At 39.0% G+C, this 22,814-nt stretch overlaps 1 protein-coding gene across 3 annotated transcripts; it reads right to left on the bottom strand.

Annotated features, from left to right (window-relative positions):
* Positions 1-1,768: 1,768 nt before the first annotated feature.
* drd3 (dopamine receptor D3) lies at positions 1,769-22,473 on the bottom strand. Of its 3 annotated transcripts, none has more exons than XM_072378865.1 (8): positions 22,301-22,473; positions 20,296-20,628; positions 13,761-13,873; positions 10,868-11,004; positions 8,463-8,656; positions 5,458-5,523; positions 4,020-4,392; positions 1,769-2,790 (listed from the first exon to the last, which is right to left on the bottom strand). In XM_072378865.1, exons 2-8 carry the CDS (start codon positions 20,584-20,586, stop codon positions 2,594-2,596), a joined length of 1,371 nt encoding a protein of 456 aa, XP_072234966.1. In that variant the 5' UTR covers positions 20,587-20,628; positions 22,301-22,473; the 3' UTR covers positions 1,769-2,593. The 3 variants fall into 3 exon arrangements, with proteins under 3 accessions (XP_072234966.1, XP_072234968.1, XP_072234967.1); XM_072378867.1 differs by having other exon boundaries at positions 1,769-2,729; XM_072378866.1 differs by having other exon boundaries at positions 4,020-4,389.
* Between the last annotated feature and the right edge of the window lie 341 nt (positions 22,474-22,814).

Raw genomic sequence — 22,814 nt, 5'->3', positions numbered from 1 at the left:
CTCTCCATTGCAAGCCCCGCTCCAGTGAGGCCACTTTTAGGGGGTGATCTTAAAGAAAGAGTACAAAGAAAGATCTGAAAGAAAACTTTTCATATGAGATAGCATAGAGCTTCATCAGACAGCTCAGCGCACACAGAGGTTGATATTAAAGACTTCAGATGCTCAGCACCCCACAGGGCCGCTCCATGAGGTCTATCCAAGAACCAGTAGGAGTGCAGCAAAGAGGACTTTGAACACTTTGAACTTAAGACTGAAACTGATGGTGGTGGGTGAGTCTACCAGCATGTGTACCTGACAAGGACTGTGAACCAATAACTTCATTAAAAAAATACTACAATAGTGGTCAATTCTTTCCTAATATTTTCATATTCTGTATTTTCCTGCTTAAAACTTGTTTATTACCAATTATTTTCAGATCTTGAAATTTTATTTTGACAATCCTCGATTCAAAACAAAATGTACATTCAATTTGTTTTGGACACTAGTTTAAAAAAGTCAAGATATACACTAGATGTGGTTACTCACGTTGCTGTATGAGTTTTCACTGCCTTCAAGACATTATGTCAACACACTGGACGTCTTTCAATGTAAAAACAGATTGCCATGAAATTGGATGAGCACATACATGATCCCGAAGGGGTAAAGTCTTTTGTTTTTAATGACCCTGTAACCTTTCCTCTGACAGCATTTAAGGACAAATTAAACATTTTTAGCATCACTGCTGATAAAGATGCACAGCCTAACTTTAATATATTTCACCCCTTTGGCCGTTTCACATTACTGGACGTAATTATTTTGCAGTCTTTCATCGTTTGGAGCTCTAGGTTTATTTGCATTCCATTTACAAAAAGGCAGATAAGGCTTTTTATTTATTTTTCTTTTCTTATCAAATTCATCATTGTTACACCTAGTAATTGAAACGTAGTAATCTCGAAAAGCATGTCCACAACTGTGCAGTGTTTACATCATAAAATGGAACTGATTTAGATTCAGTTAAAGAAGAGACACGCAAGTCCTTTATCTGATCACTCTGGAACCTAAGCCTCAGTCTGCCTTATGTTATAATTACAGCGCTGAAATTGAATATGCAATTATTAAAGACCTCCCTATGAATTATATATTGATCTCAAGTTCATAAAGTTTTATAATCGACGGGAAACATAAATCCCTGCAATGTATTATTGATGTTTACCTTAAGAAGATCCCAACCTGCTAGTTTCACTCACATCTCAAATCCATAAATAAAAGCATGCACACACACACAGATACACACAAGTGCGTCATCATCGTAAGCACTTTCAGCGGAACGAGGCTGAGTCGACGAAATGGCAAAAAGTGACAGGGAAGCAGGTGTTTATGCCTCTCAGAGAAATAAGGAGCCTGAGATGTAAGGTGAGAGGAACAGCCTTCTCCCGTTTTTTTCACTCCCCCATCTATCCACAATCCATCTCCTTTTTGCTCCTCCAGTCATCTTTGATCTTTGCTCTTTTAGCTCATTTCTTTCATTTTTTTCGGCTTAATGCAGTACCTCTCAGCGCACTCATCATTCTTTATCTCACTCTCTGCTTTTCCTGTCACACTCACTCTCTTTACTGTATCTAAATACCTCAGTATCACCTTCACTCATCTTAACTCTTCTGTCGGATTCCCAGAAAACCAGCACGACAGTGAGGCTATATCTTATGGCATCTTTCATGAGCAAAATTCAGATATGCAAACATGAGCGTGGAAAATGTTTAATATATATTTTTTTTTATTTACAACACAATGCACCACATAGTTTACAATCCTGCTTAATTTGTTGAGATTACAAAGTGTTTACCTTCTCCAACAGCAGCGGGTGGGCAGCTCTGAGCAATGGAGAGGACTGTCAATAGTCACAGCTCCTTTGAAAAACACTGAAAATGTTTTCACATCAAAATCTCACATTTTTAATTTTGATGAATCGACACTGAGCACAATGCCTGCACATCAATATAAATCACAATCTTCAAAATGAGCCTACTATCGGCGCATTTCAAATACACATTTGCGAATTTTGATTTGTGGATGCGCTGCTGAGTAACTGAAGGTCAGGGTGATGAAGGAGGGGGCGGATGGGGCGGTGAGTAACATTAGTTAGTCCACACAGTGTGGAGGCTGAGGGCCTTCAGATGAAGTGACCCACAAGTCCATTTATCAGCCTTGAAACTCCATTTGGACTCTTAAGAGCTTTCCAACTTGTATTGACATGAAACTCCTGAATGAGGGACTGCAAATTAACAGTACACATACTATACAATATATATCTAAAAAGAAAGCTTACACTTTGTGCTTTCGGTAAAACTGTATTCATGAACTGTATACAGTTCAAATGGAATCTCAGCCTTGTTGAGAAAGAAAAGAGTCTGTGCTGGAGTAAGAACTCTCTTTTGTTTGCATTCATTACAAACCACAACGCTGTTCCCTTTCCAAGCTTCACCTCGCTGCTTGCTGTTTGCCTCCCTTGATCATAACCACTGTACATTTGGGGTCACCATTTACAAAATGCACGATGGCTGAGTTATTCCACGGTCTCATTTCCTTTTTTAACCTCCTGAAAATGTTTTCCTCCTCAGCAGCTGAGGATCTTGATGAAGGCCCGTCTGAACTCGATGTTGAAGGTGGTGTAGATGACAGGGTTAAGGGCACTGTTCACATACCCCAGCCAGGTGAAAGCACTGTAAAGTGCAGGAGGCACGTAGCATGTCCTGCAGTGGGTGTTCAGAATGTGAGTCACAAAAAAAGGGAGCCAGCAGATGAGAAACACCCCTAAAGCAGGCAGACAGCAAAGCAGAATGGAGAAAGGACAATAGGGAATTAAATAGGATGCAAATAGGACAAAGTGGTAGACACAGAAAAGAGATGCATGGACAAAAATGAAAGTGGAACAATGGGATTTGATTTTACAATTCAGGGGGGGGGGGGGGGGGGGGGGGGGTTGCGAAGGAGATGGGGACAAGCAGAGAAAAGAGAGTTCATGTTATTTATGGTCAGCGTTTAATAGCTCCCCTAAGCAGTTAGCCTGTTGTTGAAACACTTCTTTATCAATGACTATGTTGTACCTACATATGTCGAAACTTAAGGATGCCTTTTCAAATTTACAGAAACTTAATTTTAGTGTTTCTAAAACCAGAGTGAACAACATTTTTTTAAAGAGCTGTTTCAATTCTGCTCTTATTTAGCTAACTGTCTGACTCCTCTGTTTTGTTATTGTGTTTTCTGAGATGTGGTTTTCCTCTGTCCAGTGCTGTTGTGTTGCACACCTCAGGTACACCACATTTATTCAATTCACCCAGCAGTACCCAGCAAGGAATGGTGTTGAATAAATTCAAGCCCTATAACTGAAATCTGAAAATTACAGGAAATGGTGATGAGGTGGTTGAAAAACAGGTGAGAAACTCTTTGGACTTGGATCGTGTAGTGGTCATGGTTATCATCACCATCGTCATCATCAGATCATGGTTATGGACGTAGCCATACGTTTCTGTTCTGTTGCACTTGCCCGCATTTACAGAGCGGTCTCGCTCAAAATGAGACAGCATTTGCCTATTATAAACCTGATACTTTTGCTTTCTATTGTTACCCCTGACATTGCTTTTGAACCCTTTTATCCAATGGCACCAGTGTAATATCATCAAAAACCCTTAGTGTTTAGAGTTTTGTAAGGGAAATCTATGAGCTAGAGTTAACTGTACCAGGCTTAAAGTAACCTGGATGGTAACTGGAGCATGGGAAAGCTGTGTTTCTTTTTTGACATTTCAGCTTGATTTATTGCAGCTCTGCAAGACGTACAGCTAATGTGCCCAAGCTGAACAAATGCATTGGTGTTAATGACCAAATCAGAGTGTGTAAGTAAGTATACGAGGTAAAAAAAAAAAAAAAAAGGTAATCAACTAAACATTTAGGGTTAAAAAACTTGGCCTTATATCGCTTCTTTGAATTAGCTGTATTATGTTCTGTGACATTTACAATTTCTTTCCATGACATTCTGCACTCACCGAGCACAATGGCCAGCATCTGAGTAGCCTTTTTCTCCCGGGCGTGCATACTCCTGAATCGTTGATTGGTGTGCAAATGAGACATTGGCCGAAGTGATGTGTGTGTCCGTCCGTTTGACAGATCCTTCACCTCGCAGCTCATCCTGACAGAAGGATGTTCCATCTCGTTGATATCCCCTGCATCCTGCTCCCTTCGCTCCTGCTCCAGATCCATCTCTGTGCGGCCGCAAGAGGCATGGCTGATGCTGCAGTAGTTCTGCGTGTCCACTGGGGGCAGCACTGAGTTCTCCACTGGTCCTGTCTTTGGGCGTTTGTGCCACAGGCAACCTGAGAGCAGATTGGGTTTGGATGGACCTGTTGTTTCCACACTCTGCTGAAAGAACAAGTGATTAACTATCAGTACAAGAATTAAGTGCAAGAGCCAACTCCTGAATGCTTTTAGTCTAGCGCTAAAGCCACTCTAATCTGTCTTTTTACACAGTCAGTATCAGTATCAGACCATTATCATAAGCTAATGCACTGGCTACTTCTGGTAGTGGAGATGTTGGCAGTACCATATTAGCACATCCACATAATTATTACCGCTTTAATGTTTCAATAATCACACTTCATTGTTCTATCATTTTTATTCCCCTCAAACCTTGTCTGTAGAGTTATTTTTATTGAAAGCTGGCCTTTAGCCTATTCTCCTTGACTTTTTGTGGGAAATATTTGCAGCTTAGAGCTACATGACTATGTCAACAAAGTGGTAAATGAGGCTCAGAAAATTGGATGTTATAACCGATTCAAACTGTTCTGTTCAGATGGTCTAAAAGTGCCTTGACGCCTTGATGTAAAATCACAGCCCCACATGAACATTCAGGACACATCAGAAAGTGAGTGTTATGTGTAGAACTGAATGCAGTCTTTAATTTACCTAAACCTCCAGCAAACTCAGCAGCCTCAATCAGTCTTTTCCCTCATGAGTAATGAGAACCATTGACAAGTTTTAAGTCTTGTGTAGTGTGTATTTCCAGTAAAATTTCCCCTTTATCTTCTTACTCCGAGGAAAATTACAGATTGTCATTTCTTCTGCCTTATTATGCAGGAGTTGCACAGACTATGCTCATCTGACTAGTGACCGGGTGACGCAAGACATCTATGCTTCAGAATCATAATTTCCGGCTCCTTCCCAGACTCCTGGACTGGGACCACATAGCGAAAGGAAAAACTCAGGTTTGCATGAACACACACATAGAGACATCATACGAAAAGCTAAAAACAGAACCGGCTTGCATGCCGGCATTTCGCAACACACCAGCACAGTCAGTGTGAGAGTTAGTCAGGCATTAAACCGCACTGTATTCAATAAAACTACTTTACAGCACAAATCACAAAATAAATAAATAAAAATCAAGCCCAAAGCTGTACTTGATTCGTATTTTGAAATACCACCCACCACTTTAATCCTTATAGGTGATAAGTCTTCCTTTGCCTTGGGAGTCTCCTCTTGCAGACAGGTCTCCTAAGGAAACAGAGAGAAGTTCAAGATAGAAAATATTTTCCAAATATTCATATAAAATGAGTCCCCCTCCCTCCTCCCCATCCCCAAACAGCCCTACGAGTCTGCAGGTAGAACATTTGCGGGCTGTTCATTTGAAACTCATCGATTATCTCGAAGGACACTTTTATTAAAATTCAAATAATCACTGCGTGTTCCTGACAGAGAAAACAAATCAGGAAAATAAGGTTTCATGTCACTTTTGTTTTCAGTCACTCTCACTCCAAAGCCAAAGACTGTGCAACTCAATTACAATTTACAATAAACATAAAGATGGGCCCTTTTGAAACATGGGGGGAAAAAAAAGAAAGACTCCTTCATATTGAATTTTTGCTCACTTCGCCGAGCCAGACTCCTTTTATGCTAATTCAAAACACTCTTTCATTATACTGTAAATCACTCACCCAGAACCACTCCAGTTTGGGATCTCATGGTTCACATCACAACTACAACCAGTTATTTGTAACCTTGTGTTAAAACGCAGGAAATGACTGAAAATGTATGTGCACTGAAGGGGGAAATTGGAGTACAACAAATGCAGCCGCATTTGACAGAAAGCCTCTGGATGTGCCAAAGCAGATCACTGCGCTGGATTGAATTAATTAACAGTCTCTTTTTATACATTATATCTCAAAAATAGGTTTGATACAGATGCAAAGCACATGAACTGTCTCCTTTTCCAAGGTTATAAAGAGAAAGCAATTATCTATCTATCTATCTATCTATCTATCTATCTATCTATCTATCTATCTATCTATCTATCTATCTATCTATCTATCTATCTATCTATCTATCTATCTATCTATCTATCTATCTATCTATCTATCTATCTATCTATCTATCTATCTATCTATCTATCTATCTATCTATCTAAACTTGATTATTGACACAATAAACTAAGATGATGAAATGGTAAAGACTACAATGATCCATTGTCATCCACACAGCACTGATCCAATTAACGTGCTAAGATGTTGAGCCTGACATTTGGCAGCGTGACAATTCATTTTTTTCTCAATATGGGTCTATTCACCCACTACTGTGATTACTTATGGATATTTTTTTCTCTTAAAAAAGACACAGATCAGTTACAATATTAACACAATATTAACAGCAGATCCCTCAAGTCCTGAGAGGTGCATCTTTCATAGATCCATGGATCAGACTGAGATCTGGAGAAATGGACTGATCCTCAAACCATCCCCAAACAATTTTTGTAGTGGGGAAGGACACGCTAATCTTCAGCCCTCTAGGTACTTCTGACACAAGACGGAGTAAGCTTGGGCACTTTCAGTGATGTAAGCTCATATACGGCAAACTAGGATGCACTGTGTTATTTTTCATCAATCTGCTGTGGCCAGCACAGCAGATTGCCACAATTTACTCTACAGTAGATTCTCTGTGGGATCAGACCACAGCGGAGATCCATGACCTTGTTGGTGGTTCACCTGTTTTCCTTTATTTGGTATGTTTAAATCACTGCATTCCCCAAATACTCCAGTTACATTTTGGAGATGCTTAGACAGTCATCAAGTCATCACAATTTGAACCTTTATAAAGTGGCTCAGAACTTTAAATTGTCCATTTTGACAGAGACAAAAGTCAAACTGTAGAAATGTGACTGTTAATTCACAGCCTTAAACTGTATAACCGTATAAACTATTGAAACAAGTCAGTTATTCACTTCACCTGTTAGTGTTTTTAAGGTTGTGCCTGATCAGTTTTCATAGTTTACTATCAATTAGCTCAAAAACTTGGGAAAACATGAAATATACCCCTCATGATCAAATCCAGTATTTTTAACTTGACAAACTACTTTAATTAAGAAGAGCCTTATATGTACAGACAGGCGTGTCCTTTGCTCGTGGACATAGCCATACATTTCCATTTCATTCTTGACAACTACTCAACTGAGGACTCTGTCGCACTGCCTGCATTTACAGAGCAGCCTCATTCAAAATGTCACAGCTTTTGCCTATTATAACCCTAAGACTTTTGTGTTCCATTGTTTCTCCTGACATTGCTTTTGAACCCTTTTATAAAAAAAGGTTTTTCTTAGAAATCAAAAAACAGCTTTTACCCGTATCTTTCTGACAGCTGCGCTTGGGTCTATCAATCTGTCTGCACTTAGCATTTTCTACTTTAAAGAACCAGCTATGAGGCATGAGCGCGTCTAACGGAATAAAGGTGGATTTTAATTTGAAAGTTAACATCAGTGTGAACACATCAAGGCGAATCACAAAGATACGGCACAGAAATCTAAAGTTGCTTTGAGGAGAAGACTTTGGTGATTATAACCTATGGGGGGCTTAAAAAAAAGTATAAAATCATAACAATTCCAAGCAAATCTGAATGTCTAACAAGTCATTGCCAAATCAATGATAAATAAATAATTTATTAACACCAAACTAGTCTGCAGTTGTAAGTCAATACTAATCAAAAACACAGCCACTGAGTCTGAAGAAATAAACCTTATGAATTCACAGATAATTAGAGATAAAAGATAAGTCTGCAGTTATACATTTTGATTGGTCATTAATAAAACGTTGAAGTGATATAATAATTAATCAGTGGTCTATTATAAAGGTTAAAGTATAAGGCGCTGAATGAGTGTTATTCATTTATTGATGAATGAATTTTCTTAGAGGCCGTGCAGCTCCTTGAGACAAAAAGAGTCAGAGAACTGCAAATTACAAAGCAGACTTCCAGACAGAGGAGGATAAACTGCCTCAAGTTGTTCTATATCAATTATTTACAAACTATTACTCAAATAGATCAATATAAATGCTTTATAAAAAGGTCTGCCAATCCACTGTTGTGCACCGTAGTTTCGCAAAAGTGAAAAAAATGGACAAAGAGAAAAAAACTAAAAGACGGTAACAGAATTCAGATGATGACCTCACCGCGGATGGTTGCGTATAGCCCGGCTGCACTTTTCCGCTGGCCTGTCCGAAGGTGATCCTCTTCCGCCTCATTCTCAGGAAAATGTAGATGCGGATGTAGACCAGCAGAGTGACAATAAATGGCAGGTAGAAGGACACCACAGAAGAGTAGATCACAAAGTCAGGGTTGGAGATGGAGCACACCATGGGGTCGTCTGCGGGTAAAAGCTGAATATGATTACACGAAATATCCACAAGATCACAAGATTAATTTAAAGAACACAGAGGGTTTCATTTGCAGCTGACCTCTGATCCTGGTGAATGCTCTCTGTCTTGAAAACTACCTTGACGGATTGTCCTTTGCATACACGCTAAACTGCACTGTGCTGCACACCTGCACTCACAGGGGTGACTGTGAGATGGAAGTGTGATTGATCTGACAGAAATTGCACTAATTCAGGATAAGAAATCGTATAGACTTTCATGTAAATGAAAAATTTCAGGTTCAAATATCTCTCAAGTAAGCTAATAGAGCTGTCAGTTAAAGTTGATGAAAAAAATGCACAATCAATTTCAGCAGCACAAACAAAGTGAGGTGGTTTGCCTGTCTGATCCTAAGACAGGCAAACCACCTCACTTTGTTTGTGCTGCTGAAGCCACGATACTAAAAACACACTAAAATATGGAAAAATATGGCCAGAAAGTTAGAAATCTTTGTGTGGCTGTCTCCAAACTGCCAGCAATTTCTATATTCATATGATTAAGACATTTCATTTGTCAGTTATACACCATTTTTCCTGTCAGACTGCTCCTTTTCAAGTCATTGCTTTCAAGGCAAGACAAGAGATTCGAGACTTGATCTGAACCCACTAGTCTCACCTTCTTGTTCAGGTTTAAACACAATTAAAGCAGCGCAGTTCCTGCAATCAGCAGCCATTGTATGATGTTGATTGTAAGCCAAATGCTTGAATTGGGATACGTAGCTTTACACTGTGTTTAACTAATGCTTTTAACCATGCATGTGCATTCATTAATCTTCACTACAGGCTTTAGTGATGTCTCACATTTCACTGTTAGGTGTTGGATTTTTTCATGTTCACACTTCAGAGAAAGTTTTCTTTGACCACATGCTTCAAACATCATCAAGAAGACAAGGTCTGAGCAGATGTGTACTAAACCCAGTGCAACAAACAGAATAACTTTCTTTACTTAACATTATACAATAGATCTTCTACTGTATAATGAAGTATAAAGAAGTAGAACTTCTACTTCTACTTCTAATGACAGCGATAACTAATATTAGCATGAGGCGTTAATGCAGAAGCCACTCATTTTAATGATCACCAGTGATAAATGTCATTTTAAGTTTCTAAAATCCACAATTACATAGATTCTTAAAGTTTATGAAGATGCCATTTTACCTTTTCTTAAAATTGCCCCGGGCAGTTTCAAGAAGGGTTACAGGGCTGATGTTGTGGGGGTTGATTCAGTGGACTTTTGTCGGTGAGACCTGACAAAACCGAGAGGCTGCTGTTTTCGCCTCCTCCTGCCTTGAGCTCAGATTTCTTTTCCAAACTTTATGCTTCCTTATTCTGTGGTTTGGGTAAGCGTAGGGCAACAAAGCTAGTTGCTTAAGCATAGATATATATCACGGCGTGTCGTAAAACATGACCTTGCAAAAGTCCTGATTATTCCTCATGAAGAGTTAGGAATTCATATTATGAGTCATCACATAAAATGGCAAACACAGTTTGCTGGCCAATTGGGTGTCTAAGGCAGATCATTTTGATATTGTGCCTTAGATACAGAGAACAATTTTAGAGTATTGGAATGGTTAAACATTGCACTTCAGCAAGCCCCAAATGAATTGGATCTTACATTTCTTGTTCAAAAGCTTTATAGATTTAAATAGCTCAAATTTGACTGTAATGGAGCTGAAATGTATTCTTGATGAGACGTTCTTGTTAATTATAATGGCTTTGGAGAGGTTTTTTTCTTTCTTTCCTTTTAAATCAAGTGAGATTTTGCAGCTAAATATCAAACTCTAGGTTGTATTTAAAGGGTGAACTGTTTTCCCCACACATTTAGCTTGAAGCATTTATTCATTAATATGACAATATGCCAGTAATACTGAATTAAACCCTGCCAAAAAAAAACTAAAAAAAACTTACATATGCTTGAAACACACACCTTCTTTAGCACCACTACCACTTGACAAAGCTCAACACATTACCACTGAGGACAGGGCGATTGATTGAATGCATCATTAAACCCAATTTAAGTTTATGTTTCATGTCCCCTGTCACTCTAAAAGGCAAGCTGACATTTGCTCATGACATGCTGCCTTTGTACTGTGCATTCTGTGCAACTTCATCACGACTCATCTGGAAAGGAGGACAAAGTTAAAATATTGTTGATGACCTGACCTGTGGTGTTGAAGCCAAACAAAAGGGGACAGGAGACGGCGAAGGCCAGAACCCACACTGTGGCAATCATTGCAAAAACTCTCTTCTTTGAGCGATGGGTAGTGTTGTACAAGACTGGCATCACTACTGCTGTATACCTGCTCACACACACACACGCACACACACACACATATACACACAATAATTGGAGTCTGGCCAGCTTTGAAAATGTGATTTTACAAAAGGATAATGATGATGACATTTGAATGAAGAGAAAATTGCTGATACAGGACTATAAAGAAGAGTAATTAGATATGGGGAAAAAAGATTGGGCTTTGGGGATGCCAAGAAATACATGGCTGAGAGAGGGGTTGATATAAAGGCCAACAATGGAGAGGCACACTAGGCATTTCTATTTAGAAACAATTTAGGCATTCAGCAATAAACCTAGAGGGGCTTTGATTTAAGAGTTAATCAGCACCCTATTTGCCAAGAGTGTATAATGAGCCTGACAAAACTGGGTTTAGCAACGGCTCTGAAGAAGCAGCAATTATGGTGGACCTCAACCCAAACTGGAAGCGATGTAATGTTGTTTAGAGCCAGTTAACTGCCATGATTGTTTATAATCATCAGAACAATTACTCTGTTCCTGCTCTGGGCAACTTGCAGACTGAAACCCCAAACCAAACAGGCAGCAAAGTTTGCTATAAATACTTTCTCTTAAAAAAAAAACACCTCCCTTGTGCTTTCTGGTTAAATAAAAGCAGAGATGAGAAAAAAAAAAGTAGTTAAAGATAACGTACGTGGTTTATTGATGTTACACTTTTAGTTTAGATAGAAAACAAGGCTCATCGATTCTGGATATGCTCTAAATATGAGTTGCACTGCAGTGTATGTGCGTTCACAAAGACAATTCAGCTTATTTGATATCAGAATTTCCTTTCTTGTGAATTCATGCTGTGCCTGGAGAACCCAGAGCAGATAATTACTATGAACAAGAAAATAAACAGTGACTTCAAAAAGGTAATACAGGTTTGTTGTCAGTGACTGAAAATGCTGCTGGCGCTTTAATTATGAAGACCCTCACAAACATGTGAGGCTTTAAGTGCATTGCTGAGTCGTGTAAGAATCAATCACAGAGAACTGCAGGGCTCCAAATGACTTCACTGCACAGGTGCAAATTAGCTATAGTGCTAAGACAGCAGGCATCTAACGATATGCTGTAAAGGAGACAAAAGATGCTAAAAGTGTTAATGAATTATCTGTCATTTAATCAGTGTTGCTGTGCAGTGCTAAAATTAGATTGTAAAGTTGTGACTGTCATGTAGTTTTGGAGACATCAGTGAAGAAAAAATAACAGGCGAATAAAGCAAAGTTTGTCAAATTTGCAAGCGCTACTTTCAGTTGGACTCATTAAAGAAGAAAAAGTTAGAGACCTTTATATTCACATGAGCATTGACAGATGAAGCTGTTTTGAAGCACTGGCTATTTTGAAGCATGGATTTGCCTTTGGACCTCCCACACATTCAGCCTTGTGTACAGCAAGTGCCATGTTGAATCTGAGTTCAAAACCTTTGCTGCGTGTTTTCTTTTTTTTTTAATCTTAAATGTCAGGTGGTTTGTTGCACAAAATTCCTCGTGAACTCATCTGGAAAAACTGTTTGGAAAAGGGCAGACAGATTCAAAACAATGCTGAGCAAATCAAGAACCAATTGGATCCATGAAGTTAGCCAGGAAAAGATTTAAAACAACTTTGCGGCTGAGGAAAACCTTCAGTGACACTCCTTGCTCTTTTTGTCAGTGAAGACATATTAAGCCTGATTAAGCCTGATGATGTCCTGTACAATGGGTTTGCATGTGACCATCACTAAAAATAAAGAAACCTTTATGAATCCCTTAAAAACTCATCTGCGTTCATCAAATTGCTACATACAAACAATCTCTCGTGGCTTTAAAATGGCTGCGAGCATGGCAGTGTGCAGCTGTACATTTAAACCAGAGGGCATTTTACAAAAAACACAGGCAAAATATCAGAATGCTAATGTTCTTAGTTTTCTGTCACTTTCAACAGTATCACATATACACCTAGCAGCTAGGCCACTGCTGCAAACAGCGGTTTGTTCACTGCCAGCGTGTGGTGCATTTCTATCTTTTTTTAAACATGGTTGAAATAAGTAGGAATTTAATACACAGACTGGTCTGAGCGTTTGGCTAAGGAGAAGAAATTATTTTATATATTATTATCATTGGATAATAATGCAGGAGCATATTATTGCAAGCAAAGAAACACACAGTGAACCTGGAACTAATGGAACATTAGGTGTCATGCAATCTTATGAAAGCACCATCCTCCTCTGCACTCAGTCTAACTTGCTCCTCCATATGAGCTGTATAAATAGATCCCTCATTACCTTTAGTTCTTATGTGTACGTTTATTTATTCTACTGGATGTAGTTGAACTCTTGATGCCTGTGGCTTGTAAGTTCAAAGACCCTGGAGAATTGTTAAATATTAATTGTGACACAAGAAAATCCTAAGCATGTAAATAATGTAAATATGCCATGCATATGAACAGCAAAGGTTTAAAGTAAAAAACAACAGAATTCCCCTGATTAATGCAAACAAAACCATAGAAACTGAATGTGAATCCAAGACGCAGTGTGTATGATACCTGATTATGTTTGTCACTTTCTGACATAAATGGATGCACATCAAGAGGAAATGAGCAACATGGGAAATTTACGCTTTCTTGCAGCAGTCAACTTTGAATTATCTATGAGGTGAGGTGAAAGAAAGAAAGAAAGAACCCCAGAAAAATGAAAATCCCAAATAAATGGCATTTACGCTGGAGACGTCGCGGAACATCTGCAGTCATACACAACAAACGTGGAAAGAGTGCACTCTGCACACTCACCTGTCAATGCTGATAGCACACAGGTTGAGAATACTGGCGGTGCACATCATCACATCCAGCGTGACAAAGATGTTACAGTAGAGCCTGCTGAAAAGCCAGGCGCCGCCGACCACCTGCACAGGACACACAGGCGGATTAACAAAGCACATGTTCCTCTTCCTCTCTGTCACAGTGAAGTGTGAAGCACCTATGAAGGCACACACTTGAACAGGTGACAGAGAAGAAAAGAAGGAGGATAATTGGGCACATAAGAGACGGTTTTGTCCACATTAAACACAGGAAAACAGACCTGAGCTTCCAACATTAGTTCCATTTTTACTCATACATATTGGACTAAGGATTCATGTCTATAAAGGTAAAGATCTGCATCATTTCTGTATGTTTTTATTCACATATACAACACCTGCCTTTACATAGGCTTTGTCCTCTGCAGATTTAAAGTGCATATTTTCTGTAATGTTGGTGCAATGATGGACAATGTTGTTAGTATAACGAGAAAGTTGAGAGAAGAAAACTGTTTAACAAGGTGCCTAACTGCCTTGAACGGAGCTATTTACAACTCCGCAAGGGCACAAATCACTGGCTGACCCAACAATACCCCAGTCCCCACCCCAACCCTTGCAGAGCTTAGATTTGAATGTTAGGCTTTCACTTAGACTCTATAATGCTTGGTAATAACTGTCTGACAGAGATAAATGGGATCCAAGTTCCTGTGCCTCACTTCTGCATCTCTCAAATCCTGAATGATAACACGTGCCTCCCGACACAGAGAGGTGGAAAGCTGACAAGGGAATACACACAGACACACACTTATAAAAAGTGTGAAAAGACTGTGTCCTCTGCCTCACATAGAGCAGGGGGGTTGTACAAACTTAGAGCCATTTATTCATAGCAAAGAAATAGCAATTTACGAGTAGCTGAGAAAACTCCAAATAACTTCCAACATGTTTTTTGTTAAAGATTAGAGCTCCTTCTTTAGTCCTTCACTTATTCACTTCCTTCAATTTTTAAGAGCCTACTGCATTTTTTTGCCTTATACTATGACTCCTTGGAAATTGCCTTGCTGTTACACAAGCATTATTTTCCAGTCAGTCAAACTATGTTATATTTCGCATTTTTTGTGGATTCAGCTAAAGAAATTAGAACAAATTATGTGTTTTCTACAGATTGCACATTAACAAAGTGCCAATGATACTATATTGCAAACGGGTTATTTGCTAAGTAGTCTGTTATGTGTAACACATTAAATAACTAACTAAATAGATAAGTTAATCAAAACATTCCTCTGAAAATGGCCAAGTATAAGGACTGGACTGAAAATGTCCCTCAGAAATCCTGGACAACAATTGCTCAAAAATGTTAGAAAGTGTGGCTCTGTGGAGGCAAATAATAAAGAAATAAGGAATGGCAAAGACCTCTGTACAGTACTGTTTCTGATTTTCAGAAATAAACTCTGCCTTTTCGTCTTCCTGTTCTGGAGCTCTCCTTGCTCCCTTTCATTTGTGTCGGGGCTTAATTGCAGCCCGTGTGGAGCAAGGTGCCCAGCTGCAGCCTATCCACACTCAAGCTCCAACAAAGTGCCTGCTCTGCAAACAGCTCAGAGCAAGATCTTACAGTTCATGCTGTTTGTTATGCTCCAGCCACCTCTTATTTTTGCTGCTCTGGTGGCATTCTGATTTTTAATCCTTGGTTTTCTTTTGTTTGCACTTTTCCTGGCTCTTCTGCGTGTGAGTTCCTCGTGATCCTGGCTCTTTCTGTTTTTCTCCTGCCTTCATTTCCTGCTTCAGTCTCTGTCAATTACTAATGATGAAATGAGATATCTTTTCACCTTTGCCCCTGTCTGCTCCAGAGTTGTTGTTGTTTTTTTTAATGCTAACTGTGAACATTATACTGTGATAATTAGAACTGTAAAAATTTAATGCATTTAGCATTATGTATGTAACTGGCTCTCAGCAGAGGACTAGAACTATTATCCACCCCACTGCTGCATTGAGCTGGATTCTTTTTATGGTATTTCTTTTTAAGCCTGATGCTAAATTACAACAATAACTCTTTAATCTCATATACAAATATAGAACTAAGGTTAAAATATAAAGTATATACCTTGTTTGTGGTCAGTCACCCCTGCACACTCTTACAGACTGATACACACATTTGTATATATCTAATATGCGTGCACCGTGGGACTCTGCACACACCTCATATTGACTGTGTTTGAACATATGTGATCACTCTCAGCAGGGAGGTGTATTGCAAGTCTCAGTAAAAGAAAAATAAGACACCGCAGGTGAAGATAGGGCCAGCAGACGGGGATCAGACCTGGATTATCAGGGTGAGGAAAAACAGTTTGATAAAGTCGTTTGAACTGGAAATGACATTTAAAGTTGTTTTTCGGTGAAGGAAAAACAAAGTAATAAGAAGGTTGTCTTTGCAAACGCCTGTAAAATGATTCTCTTCTGAGAAAATAATCCCTTTAGGCTGATCAACCTTTTCTGTATTATTCTGAATATAGAAGTTCGTACAAGTCCTAAAAGAAGATTTAGAAAATACAAAAAAAAAGTCAGAATATCATTGTTGGCCAATTATTTATTAATGGGAATGATCCAACATGACAGATTCGTGAGAGGAATAAGTATGTGAAGCTTTGTTTTAAGTGTTTTATTTGACTTCTATATGCAACAATAACTTCACATTGTTCTGCACATTGGTTTGGAGGCAATTTAGTCTGGTCCTCAGAACAACTATAGCTCTGGGATGTTGGTGAGTCTGTGGATCTTTAAATTGCTTGCTTTGGTCATGAAACAACTGTTCTATTCCATAAAGGTGAAGATTTAGTGGCCTGTCCAAAACAGATTTTATCCTTCTTTGACATTTCTTCAGCAACGGATGCTTCTTTTTATCATTCCTCTGTTTAACTCAGACTGCACTGCTCCATCAATGATGCAAAGCCATCCTGGACCAGATGCAGAAAATAAACAGGACAGGCCCAAGCCATGATATTGTTGCTGATATGTATCACTGATGAGATGAACTAAAGATTTACACCAAAAGGTTCTCTTTTGGTCCCATTCGCCCACCTTCTTTAAGAACTGCAGTGGCTTACTTGTGTTATTCCACTGGTTGACTCTCAAGTGTTATGTGAATTTGTAAAAAATGTTATTACTATTTGAGAAAGGCTTAGAAAATCAGACTTCAAGACATTTCCAGCACCTTAAACGTGTATCTGATTGTCATTCCACAGACTGAAAACTCAAATTTGACCTCCACATTAACTTGGCTCACATGTTTTTGCCACTCACAGATTTGTCACGTCCTCCTCAATAAATGCATTACCATTTTTATCACTCGTCAGCATATTGGATTTGTTTAATTTGATAATATTTAAGATCACATCTATGCAGAAATATCTATGGTTTGCAAACTTTCCACCATGTCTATAGATAAGACAGATTGTGCGGTTCTTGCTTTCTGTCAGATTTAATTCAAGTCAGTGAATCAAAACACCTGTCTGAACTGACAGTCAGACTATCTTCCACGCTACAAATGAAGCTGTTTCCATGGACAGATCATATATTTGCAGAAGCTGAGAAGCATCATTTAGGGTGAGTTGTGGAAAGTGAGTCATTGCTGCCAATACAGCTACTTTGTTGAAGTATAAGTCATAGATCAAGTCTACCATCCAGCAATGAGGTGACTTGCGCAAGGGCACATGATTTGTACCTTGTCAGGGCAGAGAGTGAACATTGCTTTTCTTACTGACGCACGACTCCAGAGGCAAACCAGCAACCTTCTGGTCACATGCTAACCCCCCATATCTCTGATTAGGGTTTACAAGGTGTTTGCTTGGGAAGTCTTCAAAGGTCTTTGCCTCTGATGTTGTGAAAATTGTCCCCCCCCCCCCCTCCTTATCCAAGATCTTATTCTCATTTTTCTTAATGTTAAATTAATTAATTCAAGACAATTGTATCTTTTAATTCTTCTGTTTTATGGTATTAAAAGCCTTCATTTGAATCAGAAATGTAGACGTACAGACTGAATCAATATAATGACGCACATGCTCTGGACAGCATGAGTGCTCGCAAGGAAGTTAAACTCATGACTCATGACCTCCCGTCAAGGTTCTTGCCTGCCTTAATTTACCATTCATAGGAATTAATCATGTTTAATTTGTCAGCTTTTGCTCAATTCTCAAGTCTTTTTCGGTTGTACAAGGATGCTTTCCTACACACACTCTCATGTCTGTGCTTCTAAAACAGTCTGGCACATCATTTCCAGTGTGCAGTGTATTACTCCGATGAAATATGGATGCCTGAAGGCCGTGTGTGTCTTTACATGTAAGGGGGTTTCTAAACTGGGAATTAAACAATGAGAGAGGCTTAGGTAACTAACAATTTTCTGGCAAGCTATGTTAAACTAGTGAATATTCTGTAAAATTCAAGCAAAGAATTATCACCACAGATAGCCATTTGCTTTAAACTTTGGAAAAAAAATTTAATTCGTAGGTTTGCACTCGCTTTGTTGTCATTTGACGGTCAGCCAATTACCCAAAGACATGAGGTCATTCTTCAAATTTCAATATGCCTGTCAGCAATTACCTATTATCTACATAAATAGTGAAGCACTGCCTAAAATATCTTTTATCATCCTCACTGTCTTGTAATCACCTGCAAAGATAAGCTCTGAATAAACCTCATCTTTCCCTCTGACGTTGGCTGCTTATGCATTCCTTCAGAAAACTTTAAAGCTTCTGTTCACTCACTGCCAAGCACTCCTCTCTCTTTCACATACTCTGTGGTCCACTTTGTCTCTGCTTTCTTAACCCTCATTGTCCAATTAGGGAGAAGATGCACCCCAGGGGGTGGGAATCTTTCTGCCAGAGTCAGGCTGTCAGTGGGAATTGCTGGTTTAAATAGCTACTGTGGGGAATCAACAAATTTAAAAAAAACGAATGAAGTAGCAATTAATAATTGACACAATGTTTAAATAAAGGTATCGAAGCAGTTTGGATTACAAATTGTTGGCATGCAAAAAGAGAACATGGAACGGTTTTCTAAAAGCAAATGTTCAAATGCAAATGCTACAAAGTTAAATAACTATTCACTAAAATATGCTTAAGTTAAAGGATCAGTGGTAGAAGTGACTAATGGATGAACATTAGACATTTACCAAGAAATAATGGATAAACCATTAAGATGATAACTTTAAATATGACATTCAGTAAATAGATTACACTAATTATGCTGAAAATTAATGTATTGTTGCAACAATATCTTGGTTCATGCTAAACTGCTGAAATACCTAAAAATGAAGAATAAAAAATAAAATATTCAAATTCTTAACTGTCATGAAAAAGGGAAACATTAAATACCTCAAATTTGATGAATGATGAAAAATGATATTAGCAAGTTAGTGATGAGTAAACAGTTGAAGCGGCTTACAAATAAAAGCTTTTCATTTACAGTTTAGATAATCAGCTTGATTAATTGATAGTTTCAAGCTATCTAATAGCTTAAAAGTATAAAAACTATGCATAACCAATTCATCGACATACATTTTTGGTATTTTGTCAGGATTATTCAAATAAGATAAAATTTTTCTTAGTTCATTGTTTTGTAATTGTAAATTAAGCATTATTTTTAACTGAAATATCTTTTTTTTATTCTAATTTTGTCAAATATGTATTTGCTGGAAAACGTTTATGGTATGTCATCATTTCAACATTTTACAGAGCATCTTTTTCAGCAATATGTCATGTAAAAAAAATTTAAATGTATTGCTGCTTGTTGCAATATATATACTGTTACCAATTTATATTTGACAGCCCAGTAGGTGCCCTAAAACTAACTTCTTAGGGCTCTTGGAATAATAAGTTTAAATCAGTAGATTGGGTTTGACTCAGTTTCTGCCACTTCAGACTCTGCTAGCAGGAATACAAGCTTGACAAAACAGATGTAAACAAATCCTAACAAGTTCTCGGATCGAAATGTCCATATAAGTTATTTGTTAATACCTATGACCGATAAGGACATCAAAGAACTGCTTCAACTACTGGCAGGAGGGGAATATAATGTGTGCTCTTCCACATTGTAGCAGACATCTTTCTTTCCATTAACAAGTCACACAATCCTCATGAGGATAAAACATTTCTTCATGTCTTGTTTGGGGTTTTGGTTAAGGACAAAAATCTAAACTACAACATCAGGTTTGTAAATGATCATGTTTTGGTTTTTTTTACGGTGCAGATGTTATATCCATGTAGCCTGCTTTTAACAATTCACTTGCAGTTGCTCTCACAGCCAAAGGTTAGCAAAGGTTATGTATAGATAACTATAGGCCATTTTGGCCTGTATGAACCAAATGCCTCTAAGGGTTGTTTAAGAGAGGACAGTCATATATGGATGGCATAATGTTGCATGTAATCATATGAAACTATACACTTTGTTTCAATGAAAATGTGGAGCATGAAAGTATATGAGATAAAATTAGAGTTGGACTACCTGCTGTAGATGTGTCTACTGTCAATCCAGATACTCACCTCCAGGTACACGGCCCAGGGCATGACCAGTGAGGCCACCAGCAGGTCAGCCACAGCCAGGCTGACCACCAGGTAGTTGGTGGTGGTCTGGAGTGAACGCTCTCGCAGCACAGCCAGACACACCAACACATTTCCAAACACAATGGCAAGGATGAGCACGGAGTATAGCATGGCATAGTAGTTGAGCTCCCCTTCATCCTTCCCTAAAGCGTCTGAGCTCTCATTCCTTTCATCCCATCCGATGCGGTCTGACTCGTTCCAGAGCCGCTCTGAGCTGCTAAACATGGCCATGGAGACGTTCCGGTGACATTGGAGATGAGATGTTTGGCAAACCTACCCAAAGAAAGATGCACTGTTTGATGTTTGTTCATTTGTCACAAAAAAGAAAGTTTTTCTTTGGATTCTCATGAAAACACAGACAGTATATTTCTCACACCTCACTCATCAGATACGGGCAGCATAAGCCATCAGATGACTACAGCATCATTTCATGATAAAGGCCTACTGGGAGACTGACAAATAAAATGTAATGGTTTAATTGCATCCCATTTTTGTTGTTTTTCTGCTGAATGAGAAACAGAGGCACATGTTTGTGAATCAAAAGCCTATCAGAACTGTACGCTTCCATTGTGCAACACATTTATGGTTGCGTCAGTCAGCATTTCAGTTGTTCTTCTTTCATTCCTCTACATGATGGGTAAAACACATATCAAAAACAGACACTACAAAGCAGAAGGGGTCATTTGAATGAGGGGCTGGCAGCCTTGTTTTGAGCTGGTCAGTAAGGTTTGCTCATCCTGGAGGGATAAGATGTCCATGCTGCCACCCTGAGCAGTCCAGTTGGCTCTGGTCCTTACACTCCATCCTTCCTCTCATTTATCTCCAAGCCTTCCTATCTGTCCAGATGTCAGAGCTGTGGTAATGCTCACACCTGTGTCTAGATGGTAAACAAACTGATCCATCTTATTTAACTGTCCCCTCTTTCAGTGACAGAAACAGGGAGAAAAGAGAAAGACAGAGAAAGTCAGATAACATTCAAACCTGGCACACACTCAGGCTCTTAAAGATTTCCCCGTCTATAATTCCACTCAGTTCCTGAACAGCTACAGTATCAGTATTGTTTTCCACAAGAGAAGCAGAAGAAGGAGAGGGGAAAAAAAAACAGGTGCGTATAGCTTTCACCTTCAAGTCTCCTATGATAGAGGTGTAGCAGGGAGTTTTTTTTTAAAAATGCGGTGTGCCAGGCACAATAACTGATCATCATAAAACATTTTCGGAAAACCACAAGTATATACACAAACACAGGCTCATAAACACCCGTGCCTATCTAATCTGAAGGCACCGGTTATCGAGTACAAGGTTACAAACTGCTTTATTGAAAGGTTTGTTTCTACTTGTAAAACAAGTACTACTCAAAAACTGTTTGTCCCCTTCACTCTGTTGTCCATGCCACCTCCCACTGGCGTTGTCAGGTTCTCTCCATGTCATTATGCAGCAATCTGAACATTTACAGCCTGTGTGAAAAGGACATTACCAGACCCTCCAGTTCACACATGCATGCTCACACACACTTTTTTCCCCTCAGTCCCATTCTCTTAAGTCTGTTAGTGGGAGGGTATTTAATTGCATATAAAACCTATCATGATAGTTTACAGTACAACCACATTTTTGGGGGGGATCAAGACCTAGCTGACAGTATCTGATAGATTTTTCTCACGTTTCCTTTTTGTGAAAATTAATACAGCTGCCAAGCAGTCAACCCTAAATCGAACAATTCAATTAGATCTCATGATTGAGTGCTTAGGCTAAATGCACTCAGTCCCACACAGAGGAATAATTATACGATTCCATCTCAGCACTTGCTGCAGGAAACACTAAATACACAAAACATCAGTTAACTGAATAGCCGGAAACTCATGGATCAGAAGGCTGAAAAAACTCACCTCATTTAACGTTTCTTTAATGTGTTTCCTCTCAAAAACTAAAAGTGTAAAGACTTACGCACCTTTTACCGTTTCTCAGTCGAGAAATCATCAGATGCCATCCCGGAGGTGTATCATCCTTGCAGAGTAAAAAGTTATCCGGTCGCAGCGTCCAGGAGCAGGAGGAGCGCTCGGTGCCATTGCGCACGGGTGAATGTGAATGAAAGAAGCTCGTAGAGGAACCGCTAGGCATGCGCTCACTTACACCATCTCCTCGAAATCTCCTTGGCGCTGCAAACGGCCGTTAACACGCATGGAGCTCTTTTACTCTTTTATTTTTGCAGCGCGTGAGTGGAGATGTCAGGTGTCCCTCTTTGCGCGTTTGGGAAATGACGGAGACCATTTATTACAAGCAGAATATCTAATTTGATTTAACGTCGCAGCTACTGACACACACTTATTATTCTTTAATGACAGCAACTATCCCATCTGAATGAGTTGAGCAGAATGTTGTCCCATGTCTGCATTCTTCATGACCCTGAGCCAGTCTGGGTCGTGCATTGCTGGAAGTGGCATTCAAATAAAAATAGCCTAATG

The sequence above is a fragment of the Leuresthes tenuis genome, unplaced genomic scaffold, assembly GCF_036924035.1.
Source record: "Leuresthes tenuis unplaced genomic scaffold, fLeuTen1.0.hap1 SCAF_24, whole genome shotgun sequence".
Classification (NCBI taxonomy): Eukaryota; Metazoa; Chordata; class Actinopteri; order Atheriniformes; family Atherinopsidae; genus Leuresthes; species Leuresthes tenuis.
Note: the sequence above shows the minus strand (reverse complement) of the source record. Positions and strands in the feature narration are given on the sequence as shown.

What these genes read in the sequence shown, in the direction of transcription:
- drd3 (XM_072378865.1), bottom strand. Translation starts at nt 20,586, where the DNA reads ATGGCCATGTTTAGCAGCTCAGAGCGGCTCTGGAACGAGTCAGACCGC. An exon ending in TGTGCTATCAGCATTGACAG is followed by an intron (nt 11,005 to 13,760) that starts GTGAGTGTGCAG and finishes GTGTGTGAGCAG; the next exon opens with GTATACAGCAGTAGTGATGC. An exon ending in CACCTATAAGGATTAAAGTG is followed by an intron (nt 4,393 to 5,457) that starts GTGGGTGGTATT and finishes TTGTTCTTTCAG; the next exon opens with CAGAGTGTGGAAACAACAGG.